The sequence below is a fragment of the Sebastes umbrosus genome, chromosome 1 (genome assembly GCF_015220745.1).
Source record: "Sebastes umbrosus isolate fSebUmb1 chromosome 1, fSebUmb1.pri, whole genome shotgun sequence".
In the NCBI taxonomy this organism is placed as follows: Eukaryota; Metazoa; Chordata; class Actinopteri; order Perciformes; family Sebastidae; genus Sebastes; species Sebastes umbrosus.
This window is the reverse complement of record NC_051269.1, coordinates 28,596,630-28,622,859: the sequence shown is the minus strand read 5'-3', so window position 1 is coordinate 28,622,859 and position 26,230 is coordinate 28,596,630. Positions and strand designations below refer to the sequence as shown.

General features: G+C 42.7%; 1 protein-coding gene across 7 annotated transcripts in view; it reads left to right on the top strand.

The window, feature by feature from the left end:
• Positions 1-26,230, top strand: part of LOC119495758 (inositol 1,4,5-trisphosphate receptor type 1) — an 85,311-nt gene that overhangs the window by 45,274 nt on the left and 13,807 nt on the right. For 3 of the 7 annotated variants that reach the window (XM_037782543.1, XM_037782520.1, XM_037782526.1), the window contains 13 exons: positions 4,934-4,981; positions 6,452-6,584; positions 8,929-9,116; positions 13,787-13,970; positions 14,166-14,419; positions 17,076-17,276; positions 17,372-17,482; positions 17,835-17,930; positions 18,045-18,188; positions 18,379-18,486; positions 18,637-18,829; positions 21,275-21,397; positions 25,140-25,315. In XM_037782543.1, the coding sequence (XP_037638471.1) occupies positions 4,934-4,981; positions 6,452-6,584; positions 8,929-9,116; positions 13,787-13,970; positions 14,166-14,419; positions 17,076-17,276; positions 17,372-17,482; positions 17,835-17,930; positions 18,045-18,188; positions 18,379-18,486; positions 18,637-18,829; positions 21,275-21,397; positions 25,140-25,315 (1,959 nt within the window). The remainder of the gene's footprint in view (positions 1-4,933; positions 4,982-6,451; positions 6,585-8,928; positions 9,117-13,786; positions 13,971-14,165; positions 14,420-17,075; positions 17,277-17,371; positions 17,483-17,834; positions 17,931-18,044; positions 18,189-18,378; positions 18,487-18,636; positions 18,830-21,274; positions 21,398-25,139; positions 25,316-26,230) is intronic. The other 4 variants (XM_037782564.1, XM_037782557.1, XM_037782552.1 and 1 more) reach the window with 2 other exon arrangements.

Here is a 26,230-nt window from a genome sequence, read left to right as displayed (position 1 = left end):
CCTGCCAACTCTGGGCTGAGGTTACATAAGAACCAGGCTTTTTTTTTCTTTCCTGGAACTCAGCCCCTCCGCTGATGTGTGACCTTCAGCAGTAATTGCCAATAAAAGTGTGGAGGAGCTGTTTACCCACACTGTGTGTGTGTGTGTGTGTGTGTGCACCTGTGTGTTTAAACGCAAGTTGCAAAGATGAGGGTGGAGGTGGGGGAGGGGGGGTAAAGTGTGAGAGAGAGATGATCCCTACACACACCTGTTAAATGTTGTATCTCTGTCTGTCTACACATGAAAAGCAGCTCTAATATGAGAGCAGCAGTTGTGCCAGTCATCATATTCTCCTCTTTCTCCCTTTTGGATGTGCTAAATCATTGTGACACAATTCCTCAACTACTCCCCACTTCCACTCACACACCTTTCTCACATGGATGCAAACACAACCACCCACGCTGTGTAAACTTACTGGCTGTGAGTGTTTGTGTAGGTGCGATATGAAAGTGCGTAGTTGGCTCTTGTCTCCCTTTGAGTAAAGCAGAATAGCATATGATTGAAGAGGGACAGAGTCAATGTGTGAGCTTGTTTAACAGGAAACATCTTATATAGATAGATCACATAAAGCAGGCTTACATAGTAGTGTTCTGCATTATAAGTTATTATCGAGGCATTTATTTGAAATAGAGATAGCACGAGATGTATTTTTGACCTCCCCGATGTGTGCATACCGCATCGTTGCTAAATGTCAGGGAGGTGATTATCAGCTATATTCGTTGCTCTTTGGCTGTCAGAGTTATGCAAGAGGAGAGGAGTTCATGATACACAGCGTTGGCTCCCCTCTTCACCTGGCCTCATGTGTGTGTGTGTGGTCTAGTCAAAGTAGTTATGCAAGCCCTCCATGTTGGGAGTAAATCATGTTTCATCCCTCTCTGCCTCGTCCCTTGGCAAGCCCGTCGGTGGGACGGATTTAGAAGAAAAATCTCCTCTCTGACTTTTAGATTTTAAGACTGCATCTGGATCGCTTTTTTTATCCGCTCGACACATTTCCTCCCACACTCACAGCGGTGCTTTGCCCACTCTTGGTCAGGACAGAAATTAATTTTACTGCGCTGGTATAGATGTAGGTCAGTTGCAATGAAAATGACAGAGCACAGTCTTTTTTAATTTGGTCTGCTTTTCTGTCTGCACATAACAAGCAGCCGAGTGGTAAACCCCAGCGTTCATGTCATTCACCGCTGGTTCAAACATGACTCAGTCTCAGCCTGCAGAGACATGTTTATTTACGCACTTTCACACCCAAACATAAAGTAGAATGCACTCTTTGTGCATGTGTGCGTGTGTATGTTTCGCACATATTGTCAAACTGAGAGGTGTGAGACTGATCAGGGGTTTGCCCCGGGGAGTTTCCAGTTTGGTGGAATGCTCTGTAGCCGGGGCGGATGTGGCAGCTGTGAGGGGTTACCCTGTGGTGTCTATGGTCAGACCGGGGACGATTAGCTACACATATCTACTCTGATCAGCATGTTGCTTTGCGGTTTGATGTGGTGACAGCCACGCAGAGTCCACAGACTTAGAATATGTTGCTTATCGAGTGTTTGTGGCCCCCTGACCTGCTGCTGAACTTTGCTCCACTGCGTTGTCTTTAGGCGGGATCAAATCAGTCGTTGAGACATGACTTGGATTTCTTTGTGTCAACGCTTTGTGTTAACTTCAAAGCCGAGTACAAGTCATAAACTTTGAGGTTTGCTCAACAAAAGTACTGGAAATATGGACACAATAGAAATTATGAGAAGGGCTGTCAAAGTTAACGCCACTAATTTCTTTAATGTATTAATGCAATTTGCGATTTTTAGGCTGTAGCAGGCTCAGTTTTAAAGATACAGTGAAGATACTGGCATCATATGAAACTATAAACCTAAGGAATGTATTGGTACCAATGGTCATACTAGCTTGTTGGGGAGGAGGCTAAATATTGCTCCAAATGTGCGCTTAATTTTTGGCGCGAAAAACTGGCATGGCCATTTTCAAAGGGGTCCCTTGACCTCTGACCTCAAGATATGTGAATGAAAATGGGTTCTATGGGTACCCACAAGTCTCCCCTTTACAGACATGCCCACTTTATGATAATCACATGCAGTTTGGGGCAAGTCATAGTCAAGTCAACACACTGACACACTGACAGCTGTTGTTGCCTGTTGGGCTGTAGTTTGCCATGTTATGATTTGAGCATATTGTTTTATGCTAAATGCAGTACCTGTGAGGGTTTCTGGACAATAATTGTCATTGTTTTGTGTTGGTAATTGATTTCCAATAATAAATATATACATACATTTGCATTATCAAGCATATGTGTCCACTCCCATGTTGATAAGAGTATTAAATACTTGACAAATCTCCCTTTAAGGTACATTTTGAACAGATAAAAAATGTGTTATTAATTCGAGATTAATCACGAATAGACACGGACAATCATGCAATTAATCACAATAAAATTAATCTATTGACAGCCCTAATTATGAGTAATAGTAATGAAACATGAAATATATTAAAAAAAGATCCATGGAGAACTTAATAGTGTAGCTTTTATCCAAAGCGTTTATGCGAGTATACTCTGTGTTTTTCTTCTTTCTCACTGTGTCTACTTCTGTCACTTTCACATTCCTTCTCTCTCTTACTACACTTTTGAAGATGCTCTGTGTCGGGCTGGGGGCTATGGAGGCCGATGTTTTTGAGCAGGGGATTCTGCACATATGTCTTTTGTCAGTATAATTATTGATCCAGATAAGCGTTGCTGCATAATCGAGGTGCAGAGTGTACTGCTGCTTGTACTGTTTAAGGGACCTGTGCAGTATGTGGCATTTGCTGTCTTGTTTGGACACTTAATGTTGTTTTTTTGTCACGTATCTGTCATTCACGGAGTAGCATGACGTGCGGCTTCCAACTCTCCTAGCAGCGCATTGTATTTTGATGGCACCATATTCCTCGTTGTTACCCAGCTAAATATTTTATTTCTATGAAGCATGGTTGTCAGTTGTTGGAGTGAGGGGTATTTTTAGACACCAGTTAAGGGGAGGCTTATGCTTCCTTTCTGTGCAACGACCTCACCGAACACCCAGTAGCATCATTTTTATTATTTGGTCTAGTGGAAGTTGTCATGCCAGGTTAAGTGGAACGGCTAAATTTAAAGGAATTTTTTGTTAAGTTTATCAAAAGACATCAGATATGTGACTTGAGTCTGCGTGACTTTGCTCAAGTACACACCAGAGTCATGACATTATATAGATAAACTCTGGTAACTTACCATATTTGGTGCACACAGAAGCAACGCTACATACCAAAAGTAAACACCCTCTGAAAAATGATGCATACAGTACTGTGCATCATGCTGTTGACCCTGACTGACGGAGAGGGACTAGTTCAACTGTCAAAGTGTGTTAATCTTAGTGTGTTTGTTATTCTCTCTCTCATCCTCTCCATCTTTCCTCTTTCCCTCTGTGTTTTAGTGACAGATGGCCACTGTAAGCAGCTCTGTGTCACTGGTTTAGTGACCTGGTTCCTCTTGGAGTGATTATGTAATTCTAACCCCATCGCCCCTCGCCAATCCTCTCCTCTCCTCTCGCCCGGCCCTCCTAGTGTCTCCTTTTACATAACAAATTATGTTGAACATTGCCTTTTACCAGTTTCCTTTCCCCCCTTGGTGAATACTGTACACAGAGGGATTGAATTTAGATGTTGTCTAACCTGAGTTCCCATTGTCTGTGCGAACCATTAAGGAAATTAGAAAGCAATTTGATTATTGAGCGTTTCATCTGGCTCAGAACAGGGCCCAACCTCTCACCTGGTGTTTACTCATTCCTGACTTTAAGTGTTTTAAGTTTTCCTTAAATATAAATAGAATAGTTTTGGGAAATAGGATTATTCTCTTTCTTGACTTCCTGGAGTCTTATCGTCACTCCAGGAAGTCACTGCGCCCATCCCAAGCCCCCAGGAGGAGCGCCGGGCTTTGAAGCAAATTTTACATAATGGCCAAACGGTGGTAATACAACTTCTGTATCCGTCACGTGATACCATTGGACCCAAAAAGACTTTTTCCCATCCATAGACTTACATTGGGAAAGAGACGTCCGTAAATCAGCGGGTCATTTTTTTTTAGGTGATTCAACTTCCCAGTATGAACACTTGAATAGCCCTTATTTAAATCATTAGGTCCTAAAAGTTGTAAAATGCACTAATATACAAATCCAGAGTTATTTCCCTTCCTACGTTCATGTGAATGGCTGGACCGAGGAATGGAAGGCGCACATTTTTTTTCTTCATGTGCCACTGAGCAACTTTTATAGAAATGAATGGGGCTCCGCCTCCAACGATGGATCCAGTTCTCTTCATACATCCATAGCCTAGCGTTTTTTACCTTTGGGCAGAGCCAGGCTAACGGTTTCCCCCCGTTTCCAGTCTTTTTGCTAAGCTTAGCTAACTGGCTGCTACTGCTGTAGCTGCAGCTCCAGCTTCATATTTACCGTATGGACGTGAGAGTGGTATTGATCTCATCTAACTCTCGGCAAGAACGCAAATAAATACATTTCCCAAAATGTCTAACTCACTCTAAGACAGCAACAAATGTCTCATAAGGTGATAAAAACCAGTGATGTCAAGGGAATTTGGAAAATTACCAAAAGATCAAATCACACTGGACATGTCTTTTAACATCATAGTCAACACTGCTCACATCTCCTTTCTCAGCTCTCTAAACCCTTCACAGCCGTTATGCTTCCGCTGGTTTCTAACATAACAGTAATTGCATGGCAAATCACAGCGAGCAGACCTTTGCATGGCCACTAAAAACAGTTGAATAGGTGCACTGTGTGCTTATTAATTGCCAGCATGAGTACTAACCCTGTGTTTGTATCTGTTGGACCACTGCGTTCCTCACACTCCTCACTGCACCCAGCAGCTGGATCAGAACCAGCCTGAGAAGCTGTTGGAGGACCAGAAGAGGGTAGGTACCTGCAACAGCAGGGCTGCTTAACTCAAAACGTCAATACTTGAGAGATTCAGAGTGAGATATCAACCTTTAGACATACAGCAGTCATACATCTTGAATGAAAAATGACCTTTTCTCCTGCTTTTTGTGTTTCTGATCACTCCCCTTCACTGCTTTAAGTAACACCTATAGCCACCCAGTCACAGCTAACTAATGTTTAACTGGAGGAAGAAAGAGAAAACAGTTTTAATAGCGTTCACACCATATCTCCTTCTGCCTCCTTTCTCTAATGGCAATGCATTACTTAACAGAGCCTCAGGTGTTTCCATTTAAGAAGCAAGCTCTAATATTGATATTCCAGAATAACAATATCGATTGGAGTTCATCAATATATAATTATCATCTCCAAGAGAAGAACATTATTTTGCAAGCAGGTATGTTCGATGGCTGTTCAGTTTTTGATTAAATGTCCCTAACAAGTAAGTCCTCATCATATTACGCAGAGACGCCTGTTTCAGGAGGGTAGTATTCACCATACCAAAAAAATATTTTTTATTACTCACCTACTTTTTCAACAGGTTTACAAAGACGGCATAATTAAAAATTCTATTTCCTGGTTTCATAGTTTAAGTAAATTGCTCATCCTTGCTACAGAACAGTTTAGATGACAGGACACCATAATGATTTGACTCATGTCTCAAGACTCAAGAGCCGTATTCTCCAGCGAGATCAGGGGAATCATCTTCTGACTACGAGTGATCATACCATGCTGTTACACACAATATACAGTTGACGAGCCTCCTGCCAATAAAAGATGAGAATATTGCTCTTCTACACCTCCTACGTAAACTAATCTTGACCCCCAGAGCATAACTATGGAAGCGGAGCTTACATAACAGTGCTGTCGTCTATCGTGGACCACCCACAGTTGACAACGATTTGCACATAATCACGCACGAAAACACCAAAAAAAAACTCTCTTTCATTTCCTTCACTTCATCCCATGGGAGGTCTGTCAGGTAGCTATGGGCTGCGGTTGCCATAACGACGGCAAAGTCGTGCTGCTGACTGCTCCAACGGTGGATGAGTCACAGTGTGGGAGGGCTGGCCCCAGGTCTGTCTAAGTGAACACCAGGACCTCACATTGTCACAACACAGGGTCACGGCTGCTGCAGATGATAAACGTTAACGGTGTTGGTTGCGTGGGTGGTGAATGACATCAACTTTAGGTTATGTCTGCAAGTTTTTCTTGCAGAGAAACTTCTTTAAATTCAGCATTTAAAATGAAAACTTGATATATGTCGATAACAGAGCATAGTTGTAATCATGTACTGAGCTCAGTGGGTGTGTTTTGTTGTTTTTGAATGCATCTAAAATGCACAATACATCATTGATGATGCTTGCTGTCCCTGTTATACAACATCACCCCTCTCCCTGTTGCTGACATCACATCATTACATCCTTCCTTTTCTTTCCCTCTCGTAGGGCGAGGCGCTGAGACAGATTCTGGTGAACCGTTACTATGGCAACTTTTATCGAAGTGGCGGGCGGAGGGAAAGCCTGACGTCATTTACCAATGGCCCCCTCAGTCCAGTAGGACCCGGCAAAAGCCAATCAGGTGGGACAGCTGTTGCTTGTTTTTCGACACTGAACACAGAAGTATGTTGTTAATTCTTTACAGAAGGAAGTGTATTTCAGTTAGTACACACGAGGCCATGAAAACACTGATTTCAACATCTCTAAAATGAGCTGATGTTTCTGTGAAGCATTAATCAATATTTGGCCAAAGAGAAGCATGACTTTGCTGCCAGTAATGACTACAACTACTATCAGGGGGGGCAACGTCTAGATAAACCTTTTTCCTTTTGGTTAGCCAAAATGTTTTCTGCCCCTGAAGTCATAGTAAAGCAAGGTTCTCTCAATAATGTTATATAAGGATGGGACTCTATCTGTCTGGCCCTGAGCCGGTTATCAGCTCCAGAGTTGTGCCGTGAGCTGCCCTTTGAGCACGCACAGCACAACACTGTTATCGCTGCCTGATAATGTGGTCATTGTGTTACCGTATCTGCAGTCACAATACTGAATACCGAATCTCTCTGCAGTGTCTCTCCTTCTGTTTGAGTTATTGCGACTGATATGTAACATTTATGATGTAACATTTTATCTGCATGTAGATTTCGGAGAACATATTGGTGCTTGTTGTCTGCTGCGGCACCAAAGCCAAAAGTGTTTTCACATTTAGTGCAACGGGGGTGTGACATCATAACGTATGCATGTTGTGCAGTTGTGATGAATGTATTTTTAACTGAACTCAAAGACGCAGAGAAAAATCACCCTGGTTCCTGGTTCACCATCTCTCCCATGTGCACCAAGATGTTGGCAAACTTCCAGACCACAGGAAGTATACCCCTTCCCCCCTGTGTGATCCACTTATCACTGTTGCTAGGTGACAGGCCGCTACTTCCCGTGAAAACAGCCTTTGCACCTGTTGCAGAAACAAGAGCCAGGCTGAGAATTCCTTATGCACCCTGAAGCCTCAGGGGCCTCAGGGGGGAAATGTGCTGGCAAAGTCATGTACAATGAATTACACAACGCCTGTACTGTACACACTGTACAGTTACACTGGTTTGTAGTACAGGGTCAGCATTACAGTAGTTAGACATCTTAGCGGTGACCTGTTTTCAAGCTGCAGCCGGTAACTTTGAGCAAATATGATCAAAATGTATTTTTATAAAACTAAACTAGTTTATTTATTTAATTTGCAAGATCATACCACGCCCGAAGGAAAACAACCAAGCCGAGTCGAGCAGTCTCTGGGCAGCTGTCAATCACTGCTTGCAAATCTCGCAAACTCCGATCAAACGGTCAAACTAGGCAGCGCTGATCAAATGTGAATCAATATTCTGTTACTGTAATGCCTATTTCTCTCCTCAGTTGTTTTCAGAAACATATTTTATTGTACTGTTTAGCTGTAGAATGAGAAAGTTTGTGACCCGGTCGCCAAGTTGAACTCAGTCAAACTAAAACCAAGCACCGCCCACCGGCTGGGCAAACTTTCTACTTAATGGAATCATATCGTTTTCATCCTTTAATTTTAGGTTTCTGTGTGCAATATTACATATCTCAATATCATCAAGCTTTGCAGTTTAATGTATCAAATATTTATTGACTAAATAAACAAAAACAGAATTAAAGACATTTTTAATTACACAATTATATAGTTATTTTTCATAAAATGAAAAAGAAAAAAACGCCCTAAGTTCAAGGGGCAGGCTAAAATGAGAAAACAATTATAAAGTAGGATATGTTATATGATGATATTGAGCCTGAGGATAATATGATGAATACAAAATGTATCAGGCTTCTGTATTGGCAGATATTATAAAGTAAGATGCTAACAACTACTGTATTAGAAATGTAAGACCAACTAGAATCACCACCTCGCGGTTGTATGCCTCCACCAACAAGTCAAGTTTCAGTTTACATCCTTGTCTGTCCAAAATGTCATCTCTTTATCATTTTATCCCGTTAGACATTTGTGTGTAATTGTCATAATCAGCATATGAATTAGTTAGAGTTAGAGTTATGGCCAAAAACATGTTCTGTGAGGTCACAGTGACCTTTGACCGACAAATTCTAATCAGTTCATCGTTGAGTCCAAGTGGACGTTTTGAAGAATTTGAAGAAATTCCCTCCAGCCGTTCCTGAGATATCGTGTTAACGAGAATGGACCGGACGGACATGGATGTCAACTGCAACTTGACTGGTTGGCGGAGGCATACAACCGCTAGGCTGTCATTCTAGTTTGGCTAATTTCTTTGATAAATAGCTGCAAATTACAATTTTAGGTCCTAACTGTACAGGATGGAACTGAATTTGATTAGATTTGATGTATAATCTGAATGTTGGAAGCTGATACATGTGATTCTGATCTGGCCGGTCACACTGTCTCTGTCTTGCAGCATTAGGGGGTCCTGGGGGCCTGAGTCGTGGGGAAATGAGCCTGGCTGAGGTGCAGTGTCACCTGGACAAAGAGGGAGCCTCTGACTTGGTCATTGACCTCATCATGAACACCACAAGTGACCGAGTCTTCCAAGAAAGCATCCTCCTGGCGATTGCTTTGCTGGAAGGTGGAAACACCACCATCCAGGTCAGTTAACCCCCTTATCTGGAAAGTGGAAACTGAAGGGGCATCCATGTCTGAATAAATATTATTGTAAATGAATACATATGACACACTTACCTGTTTCACCCATCACTGCTGATCTGCAGTGTTTGAGTTCATGGGCCGTTATCTATGGAAAGGCTCAGCTTATCCCGTAGTGCATCTGTAGATGATCACAGTGAAAAGAACACAATGTCCCATGGATGGTTTTCATTACAGGTGGATCTACAGTATGTGGGTCAGTGGGGCACCATAGCGGCACATATACATTACCAAGGTGGCTTTCCTGCCCCTCATATCTGGTACATATCATTTGGCTAAAAGGCCAGGCCAGTTGCTTATCACGTCGGTAGTTTGTAGGTTAGTATATTAAAAATGTTTCCTGATTTTCTCACTTTGAGCTGATGTGTGCATTCGGTGATGTAAATGTTTCTTTTCCCTATTTGCTTTAACCTGAGCCACTCTAACCCCTCCATCTCTATCTGTCTCTCTTTGTCATGTCTCTCTCTGTCTGTTGCTCTGTCTGTCGATCTCGCCGTCTTTCCATCTGTCTGTCCGTCTGTGTGCTGTTGTGTAAGCACGGGGCTTGCATAATCAGGTTTAGAGCGAGGAAGCCACTGTGGCGGAGATAATGCTTTGGCTTCCCACGGGCTGCTGCAGAGCTGCGTCACGTGATCAGTCTGCGTTACATAAGGCCTGTGTGAATGAACAATGAGGAATGTCTCAGCCTTCAAAACATTCCAGCCTCTCTCCCGCTCTCCCGCTCCCTTGCGCTCTCCTGCCGGCCCAAAATGGGTCATGCTGGGCCTCCGGAACTGGGGCAGTGGGGAGAGAGGGCGGAGGAACGGGGGAACACAGAGGGGATTGAAGGGAAACTGGATCTCCTCTCACCCCTTGCATTCTTAAGTTTGTTCTGAAAAGGGAGGTTTCTTTTAGGGGGGAACTACTCTGTATGCAGAGCTAGAGATGTGCCACATAGTACAAATATTTGTGTTCTTTGAGCTACTGGATGATTTCCTAAAAATTCCTAAAAGTAAAACAGAAGTGTGAGGTACTTTTCCCTAACAGCGTGCGGCTCGTTAATCATCCTTTTCAGTGTCACCAAGACACCAAGAAAAATGTCTACCTTTGCTCTCTTCAAGAAAGCACTCCAAGGATAATCGGAGTTGTTTTTTTGTCGGTGTCTTCATCTGTCATGCTGAGCACCTGTTGGATCTTGGATATCCCGTTCTCATGTAACACAGTTAACTATTTACTCATGGCCTACATAACGCACAGAAATATACCACAAGATTGCATGAAATCACCCTCTTGTTCTGCCGTCATGCAAAGCTGACGCACAGATGTCCTTGGAAGTATTGGATATTTTACAGTCGGCGCATTCTAGTGCTTTCTAGACTTGTCTGCTCCTCGCCGCTCCTCTTTATGTCTGTCACATGCCAGCTATTAGAGAGTTCCAACAGCTGTAAATTGTGTTGTGACATGGCGACTTGTGACATTTCACTCTTCAGCCATCTGGCGTGTAACCGCGTGGCATGCTGTTCTGTTTCCCTCCAAAAACTCTGCAGGTGCATTTAACCGATTGTGCAAAAGCGAAAACCGACGCAGTAGACGAACTCTCTTTCAGGTGGAGAAATAGCGAGAGAGGAAAGAAGGAAGAGGCAAAGGATTTTGGAGGAGAGCAGGGCTGCATTTGGTTTGCATGTGGTGCTGCCTGACATGAGAGGGAGGGTGAGAGGGAAAGAGAGCGCGAGTATAAATAGCTGTTACATAACATCCCTTTGTTGATGCCAAGTGGCGGAACGGAAGGAGAGAAAGGAAAGCGCTATGACCTTGTTTTTCAGTGTTGTCCGCCCCCACCTCGCCCCGCTCCTCTTCGTCTCATTCCACTCAGGGTTTGTCTCCATGGATACAGACAGGCACGCTGTTTACCCAACACTGCAGGGGGGCCCCTGAGATGCTCCTCTCTCTCCTTCATCCTCCTCTCTTACTATCACTCCCTTCTCTCCTTGACCACCGTGTGTTACTTCATCCATAACGTCATCCCTCCATCACGCCACTCTCGTCCTCTCGCTGCTTTTCTAGTGATATCAAAACACAGATGCTGTCTTTGATACGGCGGCACAGATTTTGTCGCCGGGCGTGTGAGGACCAGCATCAAAACACTACAGAGGCAACAATGCGGTTAGACATGAAACTTTGGGTTTTCACTTCTGACTCATTGCAAGAGGCACCCTCACATGCAATTCTAAAGAAACCATCAAATTAATTTTTTTCTTCACTGCGGTGTTCCAGCTTTATGTACAAGGCTTTGTGTTTGTTTCAGTGACTCACTCGATCCACTAAACTCAGCCCAGTTCTTAGAAACAGGCTGTTTAAAAAATGACTCTTCTAGCCTGCTGTTGCAGGTGAAGACTTTCATCGCTTGACACAATAATTAATAACTCCTACATGATCAATACGTTCACCTTCCAGCCACCATCAATCAAACCAACTCACCTCTACCGCAGCGAAACATTATAGCTCAGCTATGAGATGAAATGCCCCTGCTGGCATGGTGCTAGTCCTGCCAACCTTGCTCTGTCAGCTCGACTGCACACTGAGACTGAATCTCTAACCTGGGATATCCCAGATATGAGGACTGCGACATTAATAAAATGTGAGGCGGTGGAAAATGAACGTGATTACATAAGAATGGAGCTGGCAGAGTTTAAGGGAGATGTAATACTGTATGTGTGATATGTGGGTGTGTCCTCGCAGAAATTGGCATGTGCCTATGCCGGAGACAGCTGACCGAGTTTTGTGAGTGTAAAAGTCAGTGGGCGTTATTAGCGTATGCGCTCTCCAGCCTGTGTGTGCTTGTACTATACAAGTGTGTGTGTTTGTCTGTGCGAGTTATGTAATGGTGAAGGGTGAGGACGGGGGCGGGGGGGCTCCTCTCTCTGTTTGCTCTTGTCCAATCGATGTGTGTTAACATGACCCTGGGCCTCATTCCCCCCCCCTGTTTTTAGCTGCCTGTTGGAGGACACTGTTATGTAAGCAGAGCAGAGACAGACAGGAATGACCATCACCTCCCTCCTCAGGCATGCTGGGAGCTGTGAGGCTGTGAGTGGGTTGCCAGCGGTGCAGCTAATCCTCGTCTCTGCTCTCTCCACTCTGTCATCAAGTTGTTTATTGCACGATGGCCTTGCTCGGCAGACCTCCCCCCCCCTTCCCCCTCCTCACGCTGCTATCTCCTCGTCCCTGAGTGTTGGCAGAGTGTGTACGTGCAGGAGGGCTGCTGCTCAGTGGTGGAGGGCCGGGGTGGGGCACAGTAAGGCTCTGGAATCTGCCTCGGAGCACAAGCACACAGTTATGTCATTGTTTCTTTGGAAGAAACTCCGGCTGCAAAACCGTGTTAGCTCCTGCTCTGCGTTCTGTTAATAAGCTGCATGAACTCTCTTGTTTGGCTGCTTAATTGGCCGATTTCAGTTTTGAGTGTAAAGATTTGTCTTTAACATTAAATTTCAATGCATATAAACCCTTTTAGTACAAACACCCTCACAGTGTCCTGGAAGTAGGAGAAGTGAGGCCTGTTTTTGTCCGTTTCGCTTAATATTTTCCTTGCGACTTTCATTTATTTGTTTCCTCCAGTAGCCCAGTTTTGCATCTAACCTGGAAAGACAGATGGTTATGTAACAACTTTGAGAGCCGGCCTAGATACTGTCTGATAACATTCCCGCACTATCTCTTGCTCTCGCTTCCCCTTTCTCTTTTTTTACTCCCTTATTCCATCTTTGGTGTCTGTCTTTAGCCTCTAGCTGTTTTTCTTCCCGCTTCCCACCATCTCTGTGTCTCTATCTGTGTAAGGAGGCCAGGCTTCTCCCTCTCGTGTCATTTTTCACCCCGTTAGTGCGGCGAGGCTGCTTCTGCTGGTCGAAGCCTTTCCATAGGCTGCAGCAGATAACAGCTCTTACATAATCTAAATAACAGCCCTGTGGGTTGGGACACGGTGTTTGCATTGCGCTCGCAGGCTCCAATGTGTTCCAATTTTGCCCGTTCTACGGCAATAACTGCAGCGTTTAAACCCTCCCATCGCTGTAAATCCAGACTTGCCTCACTATAGTTACATAATGTTTGGTGAAGACTGTTTTCCTCATATTGAGTGATGATTTATTGGTAGAAATGTGATGTGTGCACAGACAGACAAATCATTTAAAACAAACAGATCTTTAAATTTATGTTCCTTGTTCCACCATCATGTTCCCTGGGTTTGACCTCCGTCAACTTCAGTTGCACAATACAAACTTGTAGGGGAAAATAAAGTGTTGACTATGAAATGCATGTGGTGTTTTTATTTAGGGGCTGAAACTAATGACTATTTTAATTATCGATTAATCTGTTTTCCCTTGTTTTGTCTATTAAATGTCAGAAAATAGTGAAAACTGTTCATTATAGTTTCCCAGACATTCCATGGTACATCGTAAAATTACTTGTCTTGTCCAACCAACAGGCTGAAATGGTATAAAATAGAGAAAAGCAACAAATGTGGAACCAGAGTAACTTGTGTTTTTGCTTGAAGAATCATTGACAAAATTAATCAATTATAAAAATTGCATTTTGCAAACCGCAAGATCTCTAATCTCTTTTTTTCTGTTCTTGTCCCTTGTGTCCAGCGTTCGTTCTTTTGCCGTCTGACAGACGATAAGAAATCAGAAAAGTTCTTCCGGGTCTTCTACGACCGTATGAAGCAGGCCCAGCTGGAGATCAAAGCCACGGTGACAGTAAATACCAGCGACCTGGGAAACAGGAAGAGAGATGATGAAAGCCAGGACAAAGACGTTCCTGTTCGCAAAAAAGGTCAGAGTACTATGAGAGGTCACGTACTATGATCTGAAGTATGAATTGATGTCAGGTTGTTGCCAACAAAGGATGCTGAGATGAGCTACAAATTCCTAGATAATTCAAATTTGTTTGCAAATCCAGAGTAGAAAGAGGACTTATGTGGGTTTTCACTGCATTCTTACTCCCTGTTTGGTGCCTGTCTTTGTTTAGCCAGAGACTCGGCGGTGGTCATGACAGAGGATGTGAGAGAGCAGCTGTTAGAGGCCTCATCTGCCACCAAGAAGGCCTTTAACTCTTACCGGCGTGAAGCAGACCCTGAGGACCACTTCAACGCAGCTGACGGCCAGCCCAGCACTGGGGACAAGAACCAGGACGAAGGCGAAATGAGTTTTGTAATCGTTATCATGCAGCCCATCCTTCGCTTCCTCCAGCTGCTCTGTGAGAATCACAACCGTGACCTACAGGTGGGACACACTGATCTTCAGACTCTGATAGTTTTACAGATATCCATTAGATTGGATCACACTACAGTACCTTCCTTCCTCTAAACCATGGTTGTGAAATCTTATCCATGCATGACTTTGCATCTTCGCTGCAGCTTTTAAACACAGGTTTCATGGTTTTATCACCAATTCTAAATCCCTTAAAGTTATTACAAGGACCTTTTAACTTGTTATGAAACAGTCTCAATTTAATACTGATCCCTCTATATGACCTTTATAAGTAAACAAGACCATTAGCGGGAATATTGGCTATTTTTATATAGTTATTCACCTGTTTGGGTCCAATTCCCTGCGAAATCAGACAAAACCAATTTACGGCACGCAGGTTCACCAGAAACTCCAGCGGGGCCTTTGGCTTCGCTGCCGCCTTCAACCTGCAGTCGGAGCTCCGGCGGGAGGTGAAGAGCTCCGCCCCCAGAAGTCACCACGCTGCTGGAGGCCCAGGCTGTATTGTTGGGCCCCCTGGAGGGAAGGGAGGCACGGGAGAACCAGAACTAGGACTGAGCAGGGCAGACTCGGACCCTGATGCATTAATATGAGAGGTTTTTTTAAAGGGACTCTGGTGATCAGAAACACTACCGCTTTTGTCCACAGGCACCGCCAAAATCAACATAAAATGAAAGTTCTTCGTAGTAGCTTTAAGTATCATTGTCATTTGTATGAGAGGCCAGGCCTGACTTCTTTAGGCTATGGAGATGGCTTCTCTGGCACATCTTTATTTAAAGACATATGAAAGGAAAACTGTAGACTTACCTCTCACTCTCTTTCACTGAGCCTGCAAAGGGCGGCTTTCTCTTACTTAACTTCGTTGTCTTACTGTCAATTCCAGACCTTATTAGGTTTAGAGCATTATGCAAACCAAAGAGTGATGCCTACAGATGTCTTACAGTACTTGATAATTAAAGGCAGGGTGACGATGTTCTCCAGTATACACTATTTGTTATATTGGTAGAAATGATCTTTACACTCCGACAGCGATCCATTACTTATGAGCTCTGAAAAAGGACCGGAAAAGAGCCGTCATCTGTAGCTGCTGTAATCCTGTAAAAATGTCTACCAATCACTGCCTCGCGGTACGCTTGGAAAGAATCAATCAGATGCCTCCCTGCGTGTCCTCTACTCTTGGCGTGCACCAGCCTGAACTCAAAGTGTGTCGCCGTCGCACGTTTACTGGAGAATGGAAGTGAAAACTCAGCCAAAAGTAACACTGCCGCGGTTACTTGTTATGAGGTAGCGTTGTTGAGTTGAGGTCCTCTCTCCACTCTGTGTGTGAAGTTACGATGCGGCGGTGCTCGTGCATGTGTGTGGGGGGCGTTGCCTTGGAAGGAGCCCCGAGGGGAGGGGGTGGGTTTAGACACCTGAGGCGATGCTACTTTTCAAATTATGCTAGCTTTCCAATATCGTTGACCCTATTTTTAAAATAATTGTGCTTTTAATTTCTTAAAATATGATTTCCTTTTGTATTAAACAGTATGTCCTGACTCAGATGGTCATTTGTGGTTCAGCTCTTGGGCTCTTGAGCTCTTTTAAAAAAAAAGAAAAAAAGAATATGAATATTTTATTGACAACGTTAATGTAATGGCAGTAAATATTGAAATAACAATCCTCTCAATGACTTCCATTCAGATTTGGACTTCTCTGAAAGAAGTGGTTCACCTAAAAATGAATTATTCATTAACTGCCGCTCCTGTGTAACTGAGATCTATACTTAAGGTTTTATGAAGACAGATCAATTTAGTACGACGGAGTATTAGGGCCACATTGAGGAAATATAAATAGATCTGAGATTTCGAGAATAAAGTCATAGGTTTCCGAGAAAAAATGTCATACTATTATGAGAATAAAGTTATTATTTTATATGTATACAGTATATATATATATTATATTTTGTTATTTTCACAAATAACAAAATTCTTGCACATCAGCACCACATTATCATAAGTATCCGGACCTTGAAAAAATTGTGCAAGAAACTGCGTTTATTGTGAAGAAAGAACCACACGGACCTGGGGGAAATTGCATCTTTTGTGAAAGAGGAAATTACTTTCTTTTTCTCGTAAAGTTACGACTTTATTCTTGATATATTACAACTTTTCCCTCAGAAAGTTATGACTTTTTTTTCGTAATATTATGACATTATTCTCGAAATCTCTTATTTTTTTCAGTACTCCCTAATACTTCGTCGTAATTTAGCCTCTTTTGTATTTTGCAGAAATAGTACTAGTGTGGGTCTAAAAGTGGGACCTCATTATCTCTTCTCATTTTTCAGCACCCACATTGCTTTGTTTAGAATGTAAAAAGTTGTGTGCCTACTGGAAAGATTTACAGCACACCAGTTTGCAAAGGATAAGATTTGTGGCCAATGACTGCTGGCACAGTGGCATGTATGGGTGCTCTCGCTCTAACTCGCTCTGTCTTTAGTCTTGTTAAAACTTCCACTGAGCTCTGACTGACAGAGGAGTGAGTTGTTCATTTGCAGAATTTTCGTTTGTAGCTAAACTATTAACTGTTTTGTTTTTCTATTAGTTTTGATTGGTTTATTATTGGTTTGTACCCAGTGCAGTCTATGCAGACCTATCACAAACTGTCACACAAACCTCAACTTTTATCTCCTCAGAACTTCCTTCGCTGTCAAAACAACAAGAACAACTACAACCTCGTGTGCGAGACTCTGCAGTTCTTGGACTGTATCTGCGGCAGCACCACAGGAGGTCTCGGCCTACTGGGACTGTACATCAACGAGAAGAACGTTGCCCTCATCAACCAAACTCTGGAGAGTCTCACAGAGTACTGCCAAGGCCCCTGCCATGAAAACCAGGTACATAGAGAGACTACGCCAGAGGGGAGATCTGGGTCTGGACAAGGCACTATCTAGCTTTTTCACAAATATTTTTTTTTTTTTATTTCCTCCAGAATTGCATTGCCACACATGAGTCCAATGGAATTGATATCATAATCGCCCTGATCCTTAATGACATCAACCCACTTGGGAAAAAGCGGATGGACCTGGTGTTGGAGCTCAAGGTGAGTTGGTTTTAAGTGAAGTGGAGGAAGGAAGGATCTATATCTTTGTTTGAAACAGGGGAATGGTTTAACTCTGGGTTTGGATCTTGGGCCAAAAATGCGGAAAAAAAAGACTGTGCAGTAGTTTCCTTTCACAGCAGGATGGAATATCACTAACACGCTACAAGTATAAGAGGTGGACATTCATTCCTCTGAGCTCAACTAGCTTTTGTGCTCGCCTGCCAAGACAAACAGCTGCAGAGTGCATTTTCCTAGCCCACCAGGGTTTCTGTCTGTTTTCCTTGGATGTTGAGCTTAAAGTTCTTATCTTGGATCTCACTTTGCCTGCTTTCTCTCTTTTCTTCACTCTCAGAACAATGCATCCAAGCTGCTGCTCGCCATCATGGAGAGCCGCCACGACAGTGAGAACGCAGAGAGGATCCTGTACAACATGAGGCCTAAAGAGCTGGTGAGGAGATGTGGTGTTTTTTTTTTTTCTCAGTTGCTTTTCACATCTCAAAACTGAGCTATTGCCTTGGCTGTTCAGTATCACAGAGCAGGAGTTGTGTGTGCTTCTGTGCAGGTGGAGGTGATAAAGAAGGCCTATCTGCAGGGAGAGGTAGAGTTTGAGGACACAAAGGAGGAGGAGGATAACGGGGAAGAAGAGGAACACGATGCCGCTTCCCCCCGAAACGTTGGACACAACATCTACATTTTAGCTCACCAGGTCTGCTGTTCATCTCTGCAATATGTTTTTTTTTTTTTTTAAATCACACGCTGAAAGGCATAGCATGACACACAATATTATACAATTATTAAAAAAAATATTTGTGCAGGAATGTGATGAGACGCACGTTATCCATGTGTTGTTGTTTTTTTTGTGAGAAGCTCTCTTCTTTGCTGTGTCCTCCGTACAGTTGGCGCGTCATAATAAGGAGCTGTGCATGATGTTAAAGCCGGGAGGGACCAATGGAGAGGGAGACGAGGCCTTGGAGTTCTACGCCAACCACACTGCTCAAATAGAGGTCATAACACACAACCTTTCTCACGAGTTGAAGCCCTCTTTAGTAGAATTTCACAAAAACTAAATGTATATTTTGTGACCGTTTCTCTGCAAATATACAATGAACGTGGACGTACAGAGGCCAACGGTGACGGTGTGTCTCTGTGTTCAGATTGTGCGCCAGGACCGCACCATGGAGGAGATCGTGTTCCCCGTGCCCAACATCTGTGAGTTCCTGACCTCCGAGTCAAAGCTGCGAGTTTACTACACCACAGAGAGAGATGAGCAGGGCAGCAAGATCAACGACTTCTTCCTGCGAGCGGAGGACCTCTTCAACGAGATGAACTGGCAGAAGAAACTCAGAGGTGGGGGGTTTAAGATGGAGCATGTGTGGTGCATGTAGTGGTCAGTTGTGTCAGATGATACTGAACCACCTTTGTACTTGAATTTGTCTGAATAAACTCTTCTTCTGTAGGTAGAAGCACAGGATTCGTTGAGAAGTGCAATAACGTTCCAATGCTCCCCGCTGACATATGGGATACACATGAATAAATAAATAATGTTCATATACGTATATCAGAAAATAGTGATCGGAAACCCATCACAAAAATCCAGTGTGACGTCTTCAGATTTCTCCTTCAGTTTGACCAACAAAATCGAACCCAATAATATTGAATTTAGAACTATATAAAACTGTTAAAACCAGCAGATCCTCACATTTTAGAAAGTGGAAGCAAATACATTTTTGCTTGATAAATTATTCAAACAATTGGTCCATTATCGAAAGTGTTGCTGATTTAATTATCTGTTTATTGGCTGATCAGTTGTGTTATTGTTTTCAACACTATAATGCTTCAGACAAGAGATACAATTGACAATTATCTTAATAGGAAACTTTATTTATTTTAGTTTATTTCAAGAGTCGTCTGACGCTGAACAGAAATGTATTTAATTATTTACCAAGGACAGTGCACATTAATCAACATTTCAGTTTCTACCTCAATGTAAATGTGCCAGAGTTAACTAAAGAGCTCATTTTCATCTGTAGTCCCTGGGCAGGTTATTACAAATTGGAAATATTGTCAATACAATGCGTCAGCAAGCATTACAGTACAACACAATACAACACAATACGATAGTAGCAGATTAGTAAAAACAATGAGAGTAGGTAACGACAGTGCCAGAGAGGAAGTTGTATGATTGATTACTCATGATTTCAGGTTTGGTTTGCTTCAAGCCATCTCTCCTTGGTTGCGGCATGGTGGCTCAATGATTTGCTCACTGTTGCCTCTCAGCTCCGAACCTGTCGGCCTTTTTCTGTGCGGAGTTTACATGTTTTGCCCGTGTGTGTGTTTCCTGCCACAGTCCAAAGACATGCAGGTTACAGGTAAATCGTGAAACTCCAAATTAACCATGGGTGTGATTGTGTGACTACGTGTCCCAGTGACACACTGGCGACATGTCCAGGGTGTACCCCGCCTCTTGCCTAATGCATGCTGGGATAGACCTCAAATCCCTGCCAGCCTGAACAGGATAAGCGGGTATGGAAAATGCATGCGTATCCCCAACTCGACAGCAGGGCTAACAATGTCATCCTGTGTGTGCTTGTGTTATGTGTGTGCATGTTTCCACTGTCTAAAAGCAGACAGGGGCTTTCCACATTCTTTGAGCCGTGAAACATTTGTACAGTAACCTTATGAATCACAACTGAGAGCGTGATGGCGCACACTCACACAAACATACACACACACACACACAGAGAGAGACCCGCACCCACACTCAGTCACATCTCTAATCCACGTACAAGACTGCATGCCCACACAGAGCCATATTTTGTCTCTCACTTAGAAGAGGGGATGGACAGAGAAAAAAGTCCCTGCATCTGTTTCTCTTTTCCACTAACAACAGAGGACAGAGAATAATCTATTAAAATGTTGTTTCATGCTCAATTCTCACAAATCCTTCCTCTCAAATTCTCCCTACAGCTTGTTCACACATTTGGTATGTGATGATCAATTTATTGCTGAACGATTATTCCATTACATTTTTGATCATCCATTTATGGTTTAAGTCCCAAGTACTGGTCCGAGCTTCAAAAATGTGAGGATTTTCTGTGTTTTATATCACCTTTATTGAAAATCATTGGCTTTTGGACTGTTGGTCGAACAAAACAAGCAATCTGATGACCCTGGGATCTCTGAATTTACAAACTATTTTCATAATTCTTCTTTCAGGATGTGTGTCAAAGGTCAAAGTGGCATGTTTTAGATTTGTTTTCTTCATTTTGACCTTTTTAAACTTTTTCAGTATAAACATTTCAATACATTAACGATGTTGGTTGTTTAAAGTTATGTCTACGATTTACTGTCATATTTGTCAAAGTACAACACTGTCCTCATATTACTTTTTATAACTTTATTTTCTTTATGAAGTTCTTACTCTCAAATTCAGCCTACAGCTTGTTCCCACGTGATAATGTGATGAATTTAGTGCTGAAACAATTAGTCAATTAAATTTTTGATCATCTATTTATGGTTTAAGTCATTATTTTTTTCATCATTATTTATCAAAAGTCCCAAATATTGGTCCTAGCTTCTTAAATGTGTGGCTTTGCTGCTTTTCTGTGTGTTATGAACTGTTGGTCGGACAAAACAATCAATTTGATCACCTTGGGATATCGGAATTTGCTAACTATTTTCACAATTTTTCTTTCATTATATAGACAGAATCTTCCTAAATCACATTGTATATGATGTCAAATTTGAAAAATAAATATGTCTAATGTCTCACTGTGTCTCTGTCCTCTTCAGCCCAACCAGTGCTGTACTGGTGCTCCAGAAACATGTCAGTGTGGAGCAACGTGTCTTTCAACCTGGCTGTGCTCATGAACCTGCTGGTCTGCTTCTTCTACCCACTGGAGGGGGTACATGCAGGTCAGTCGCATATCAGAAGAAACCTGAGTGTGAGAACAGGCTTTTTAAAACTGAGCCCTGACCCTGCTCACATCCTGAAACTAATATTACTGTTAGATCTCACTTCACGTTTTCAGTAGCTCAATCTAATAATTTGTATGCTTTTTACTGTGAAGTAGATATCAGCTTAGTGTTGGTCCTCTTTCATGCATAAGAAACATTTACTGTTTCTGTCGTGAATTCTCTCATGCATGTTGATGTTGTATTGATGCATCATCTAAGAGGCAATGTATTGCATTGTTCTTGCATTCAGACTTCTCTTGAAATCAGGGTCAAACAAAGGTTATGCGCTCAACAATGTAAAACAGGAAGAACAGGGGCTTGCTGATATGTTTTTCTTTCTGCTATAAACAGACTATTATATTTTACAGCCTGCGTTGACATGGTTCATTGAAAACATGTGAAACGAACAGATAGAGGGGATCTCCTACAACGATGTGCTATATTGAATTTGTAGCACTAATTTCAACAGCAAACAATGAAGCCTCAATATACAAGCAGAGATTAAGAAGAAGTGCCATATTATGTAACCCATTTTAGCTTGTAGCCAGTTCTCCATTTGGGATTTTCAACCTTCTCTTTAACATTTGCATCACACCCTGATGTAAGAAGCTATCTGGACAGGCATGTCACATGGTGCAGCCTCCCACAGAGATAGACTCTGAGTCCAGTCTCAGCATCGACCCACAAAACAATGTTTTAATCAGCTCACTTCTAATAAGATGACCAGGATTAGGAGCAGGACCTGAGAAGCCCTCTACCTTTGTTTAAGACACACACACACACACACACAGACTCACCTCAACTCAACCCATGGTATCAAAGCCTGAGCTCATATTTGACTTTCAGTGCTCACAATCAACACAGGAGCGCCCTGTGTCATTTAACGTCCCATAAACAAAGCTTACATTCACTAAGGTAGAACAAAGTCCTGCACGACATATCAGGTGATCAAGAAAAGTCATACATCATGTTTTATACTTCAAACAAAGCAAACTATTCAGCTGCCAAATCCTCCTTGTGATATTTGTCTATCCCGTCAGTGGTTTCATCTGAATGTGTTCCAGGCTACTAGGATTCATATAAAGATTAATGTGTTGTGATCAATATGAAAAGTTTGCAAATTTGAATTGCCATTTATCTTTACATATATTAAAAAATGAACAAAGAATATTAGAATAATTCAAATAAAAGAACATCAAATAATACTAGATATAAGCTTGCGATGGGATCACACCAGCTGCGACGCCAAAATCGGACCAGGGGTGTTAAGTGGGCGGGCTAATGGCCCCTTACACTACCCCCCCCTTACTTCCGGCGCCCTTGCCATGGATGTATAAAGAGAACTGGATACAGCGTTGGAGGCGGGCTCCTGTTCTTTCCTATGAGAGTTGCTCAGTGGCGCAAGAAGCCAAAATGGCTCGACTGCTGAGTGATAAAGTACCCGGATCATCCGGCGATCTTCCGCATCCATTGGGCCCATAGAGCAGGCGCAGTAGTGTTTCCTTTAACTCCGCCTCCCAGCCCTCGCTCCTGCCCGCGGTCTGGGTCTCATTCACATGAACTGAGGAAGGAAAATAACTCTGGGTTCTGCTATGAGTGCATTTTACTACTTGTAGGACCTAATGATTTAAATAAGAGCTATTCAAGTGTTCATACTGGAACGTTGATTACCTCTACCAATGTAAGTCTATGGGAAAAAGTATTTTTAGGCCAAATGGTATCACGTGACGGACAAGGAAGCGGTAATTCCACCGTTTGGCCACTACGAAAATTTCAAACTCAAACTCTGCCTTCATTTTGATCTCAATTACACACCTGTAAAGTTTCATGACACTAAATCAGAACAGGGGCATAAAGTGGGGCCCCTTCGCCCCCCTTGCTCGTACTATGCCCATCTTGGAACTAGCCTTCATTTTGATCTCAACTACACATCTATAAAGTTTCGTGACTGCATCTTACACAGTTGTGTCGCTATCGTATTGAAAAAATCTGTCCACAAACAGACAGAAATATAAACACCTGGCAAAGTACTCAAAACTGCCTCTGCCTCTCTCACTACAGTGTCTCCAGCACAATATTTTGCCATGATGACACACACACAGACTCACAAGGTGAAAACAATACCAGTGTCGCTGTCGTGGCTGTTATATTTCGACAACCGATTTCTCCACACATTTCATATAAGTTATTTTACACCCTCGAAAAAATAATAACGATTTCAAAACGTGCCAATGAACAAGAACGCATATGTCTTTTTACAGAGTTAGTTTTAACTTTGTGACGAAACCAAAATTCCTTTTTGTTTGTAGTTACTGTAAATCACTGAGTGCTCAGCATGAGTCAGGTCTGACTCCTCTTCACTGGAACTCTTTCTCTGTGCTGGAGTCTCATCACGTGAGACTCCAGCATACCTTTGGCTTGCTTTAACAGGCACTTTTATGGCTTGGGGCCTCGGTCTTCTCTCTCACACACACTCACAGTGCTCTGCTCTCCTCCCTGCTTTGCTTGGGGCTTTAGAATGAGGGTTGTAAGAGCAGGAGATCTAGGTCAGTATGTTCTGCCTGCATGCATGACTGACTGCTTTTTTGACAAATAGCTTTGGTTAGCACCCCACACTCAACCCCGACACATGCTCACACGCTGACGGTGCATGCTCGCCGCCTTCTCAACTGTTGATTTTACAGATGTTTTTGCGCAGAATCCTCCGCCTGCACATAAAAACCCAAAGTGCGAGGTAGCTACAGAGATTGTGAGCGCACGTAAGCGTGCCTGTTTCAGTCTGCCACATCACTGGAGCTGCTCCCTGCTCGCTCCTCATGAATCTTTCAGCCGAGGTATTTTTAGAGATGGCTGTTATGTAAGTGGCACCTGTCATGTGATCTCCGCAGGGATTGGGAGGGAGAGAAATCTAGAGGAAGGGAAGGAGACAGAGGGAGGCAAGGTGGGAGGAGAGGAAGTAGGGGAGGAAAGGAGGGCTGCCTTGCCCGCAGTACTCCCCTTCTGCTTTCTCATTCACTACAGCTCCCTTTCTCTCTGTGTTCATTTGAATCCTTGCAGTTCTGCCCCATTTTCCTTTTTTTGTCGTTCTCTTTTGATCTTTTTCTACCTTTATGTCATCGACACATTCATCTATATTTCCTTTTAGGTCGATCTGTGACCAGTTGCTTACAAACACATTTGCACACATGTCAGCCCCGTGTTTTAAGAAAGAAAGGGGGGGTCAGTAACAGAGGCAGCAGGTTGGGTGTGGCCTTGTTTTTAGGCTGATCAAACTTGGTCGAGTGTTTTAGCCTGAGTGATATGTTGCCACATGAAACCCCTGACTAGGACACTAATCCTGGATTTACCCCGGGATCAAGGGAAGCATCAGGTAGGCTCTCAGGAAAGCTTAAAGCACACAGACACATACACAAAAAAGTATGTCATATACTTTTGGGTGTTATGTAACTGGCTGTCTTTGAGTTCAGTCTACTAATGAAGGCCCGAGGCCTGCCTGAGAGGGAGAACTTAGTAGAAGCCAGTTAAAGATCTGCTGATCCGAACAAGGCCGTGTTTAAGTTGCAAACTGCGCTGTCATCCTCACAACGTGATACATTAATATGGAAAATTCACTATGTAACAGGGAGTTCAAATACAGCAATTTTTGCACATTTCTTTTATAGCTTGCATGAGCACTAATACGTACATTAATGTTCCACAGGTATGCTGGATCCCCACCTGTCTGCGCTGCTGTGGATGGGAGTCTTGGCAACATTGGCCATTGTTATCATCATGCCCCAACCGCTGGGCATCCGAGCCCTCGTCATTATCACCATCCTCCGTCTCATCTTCTCTGTTGGCCTGGAGCCCACCCTCTTCCTCCTGGGTGCCTTCAATGTGAGTAGTCTGCAGTGGTGGTATCCAGTCATGCAGTTAGTTTTGGTTTTAATTGCCCAGCTTTTGAGATGACTGTCTCTGAAACTTGCGTTGCCACCACAATACCATGGAATTTTGTAGCTTAATCGTTCCAAAGAAAATGGATTGTCAATTATTTTCATAATCGATTCATAATTTCAGTCATTTTTCAAGCGATAATGTCAAATTTTGAAGTGTGAGGATTTGGTGCGTTTCTATTTTGTTATATCATTGTCAATATTTTTTGGATTGTTGGTGCAAGCAACTTGAAGATGTCACAGTTGGCTGTGAGAAATTGTGATGAGCCTGTTCTTCCTATTTTTTGACATTTCATGGACGCAACAAATAATTGAGAAAATCAATTAATTAATTGACAATGATAAGAATTGTATGTTGCAGCCCGAAATTTTTGTTTGTGTTGTTCAAAGCATCTAAAGTGTTTTTTTTTAGAGCTGCAACAATTAATCGATTAGTTGTCAACTAACGAGGGTGGGTTCGAATCCGACCTGTGGCGCTTTGCTGCATGTCATCCTCTCTCTCTTCCCCTTACATGACTGTCTCTCTCACTACCAATAAAAGCATAAAAAAGCCCCAAAAATAATCTTTAAAAAAAAAAAAAATTAATCGCCAACAATTTTGATAATTGATTAATCAGTTTGAGAAATTTTTCTCTTCGAGAAAATAATCTGCAGATTAATCAAAAATGAAAATGATTGTTAGTTGCAGCCCTTGTGTTTTTCCAGAAACAATGTACCTGGATGCTCCAGAAACTAAGTTATGGACAGTTTTTATTGGAACAATTTCCTACAGAGGAGCTAGTCCCTATGAAAACTGCTGACAGTGAGTGAGCACCTCTAAATAGATTTATTTACTTCCATTGTATTTGGGTAGAGGCAA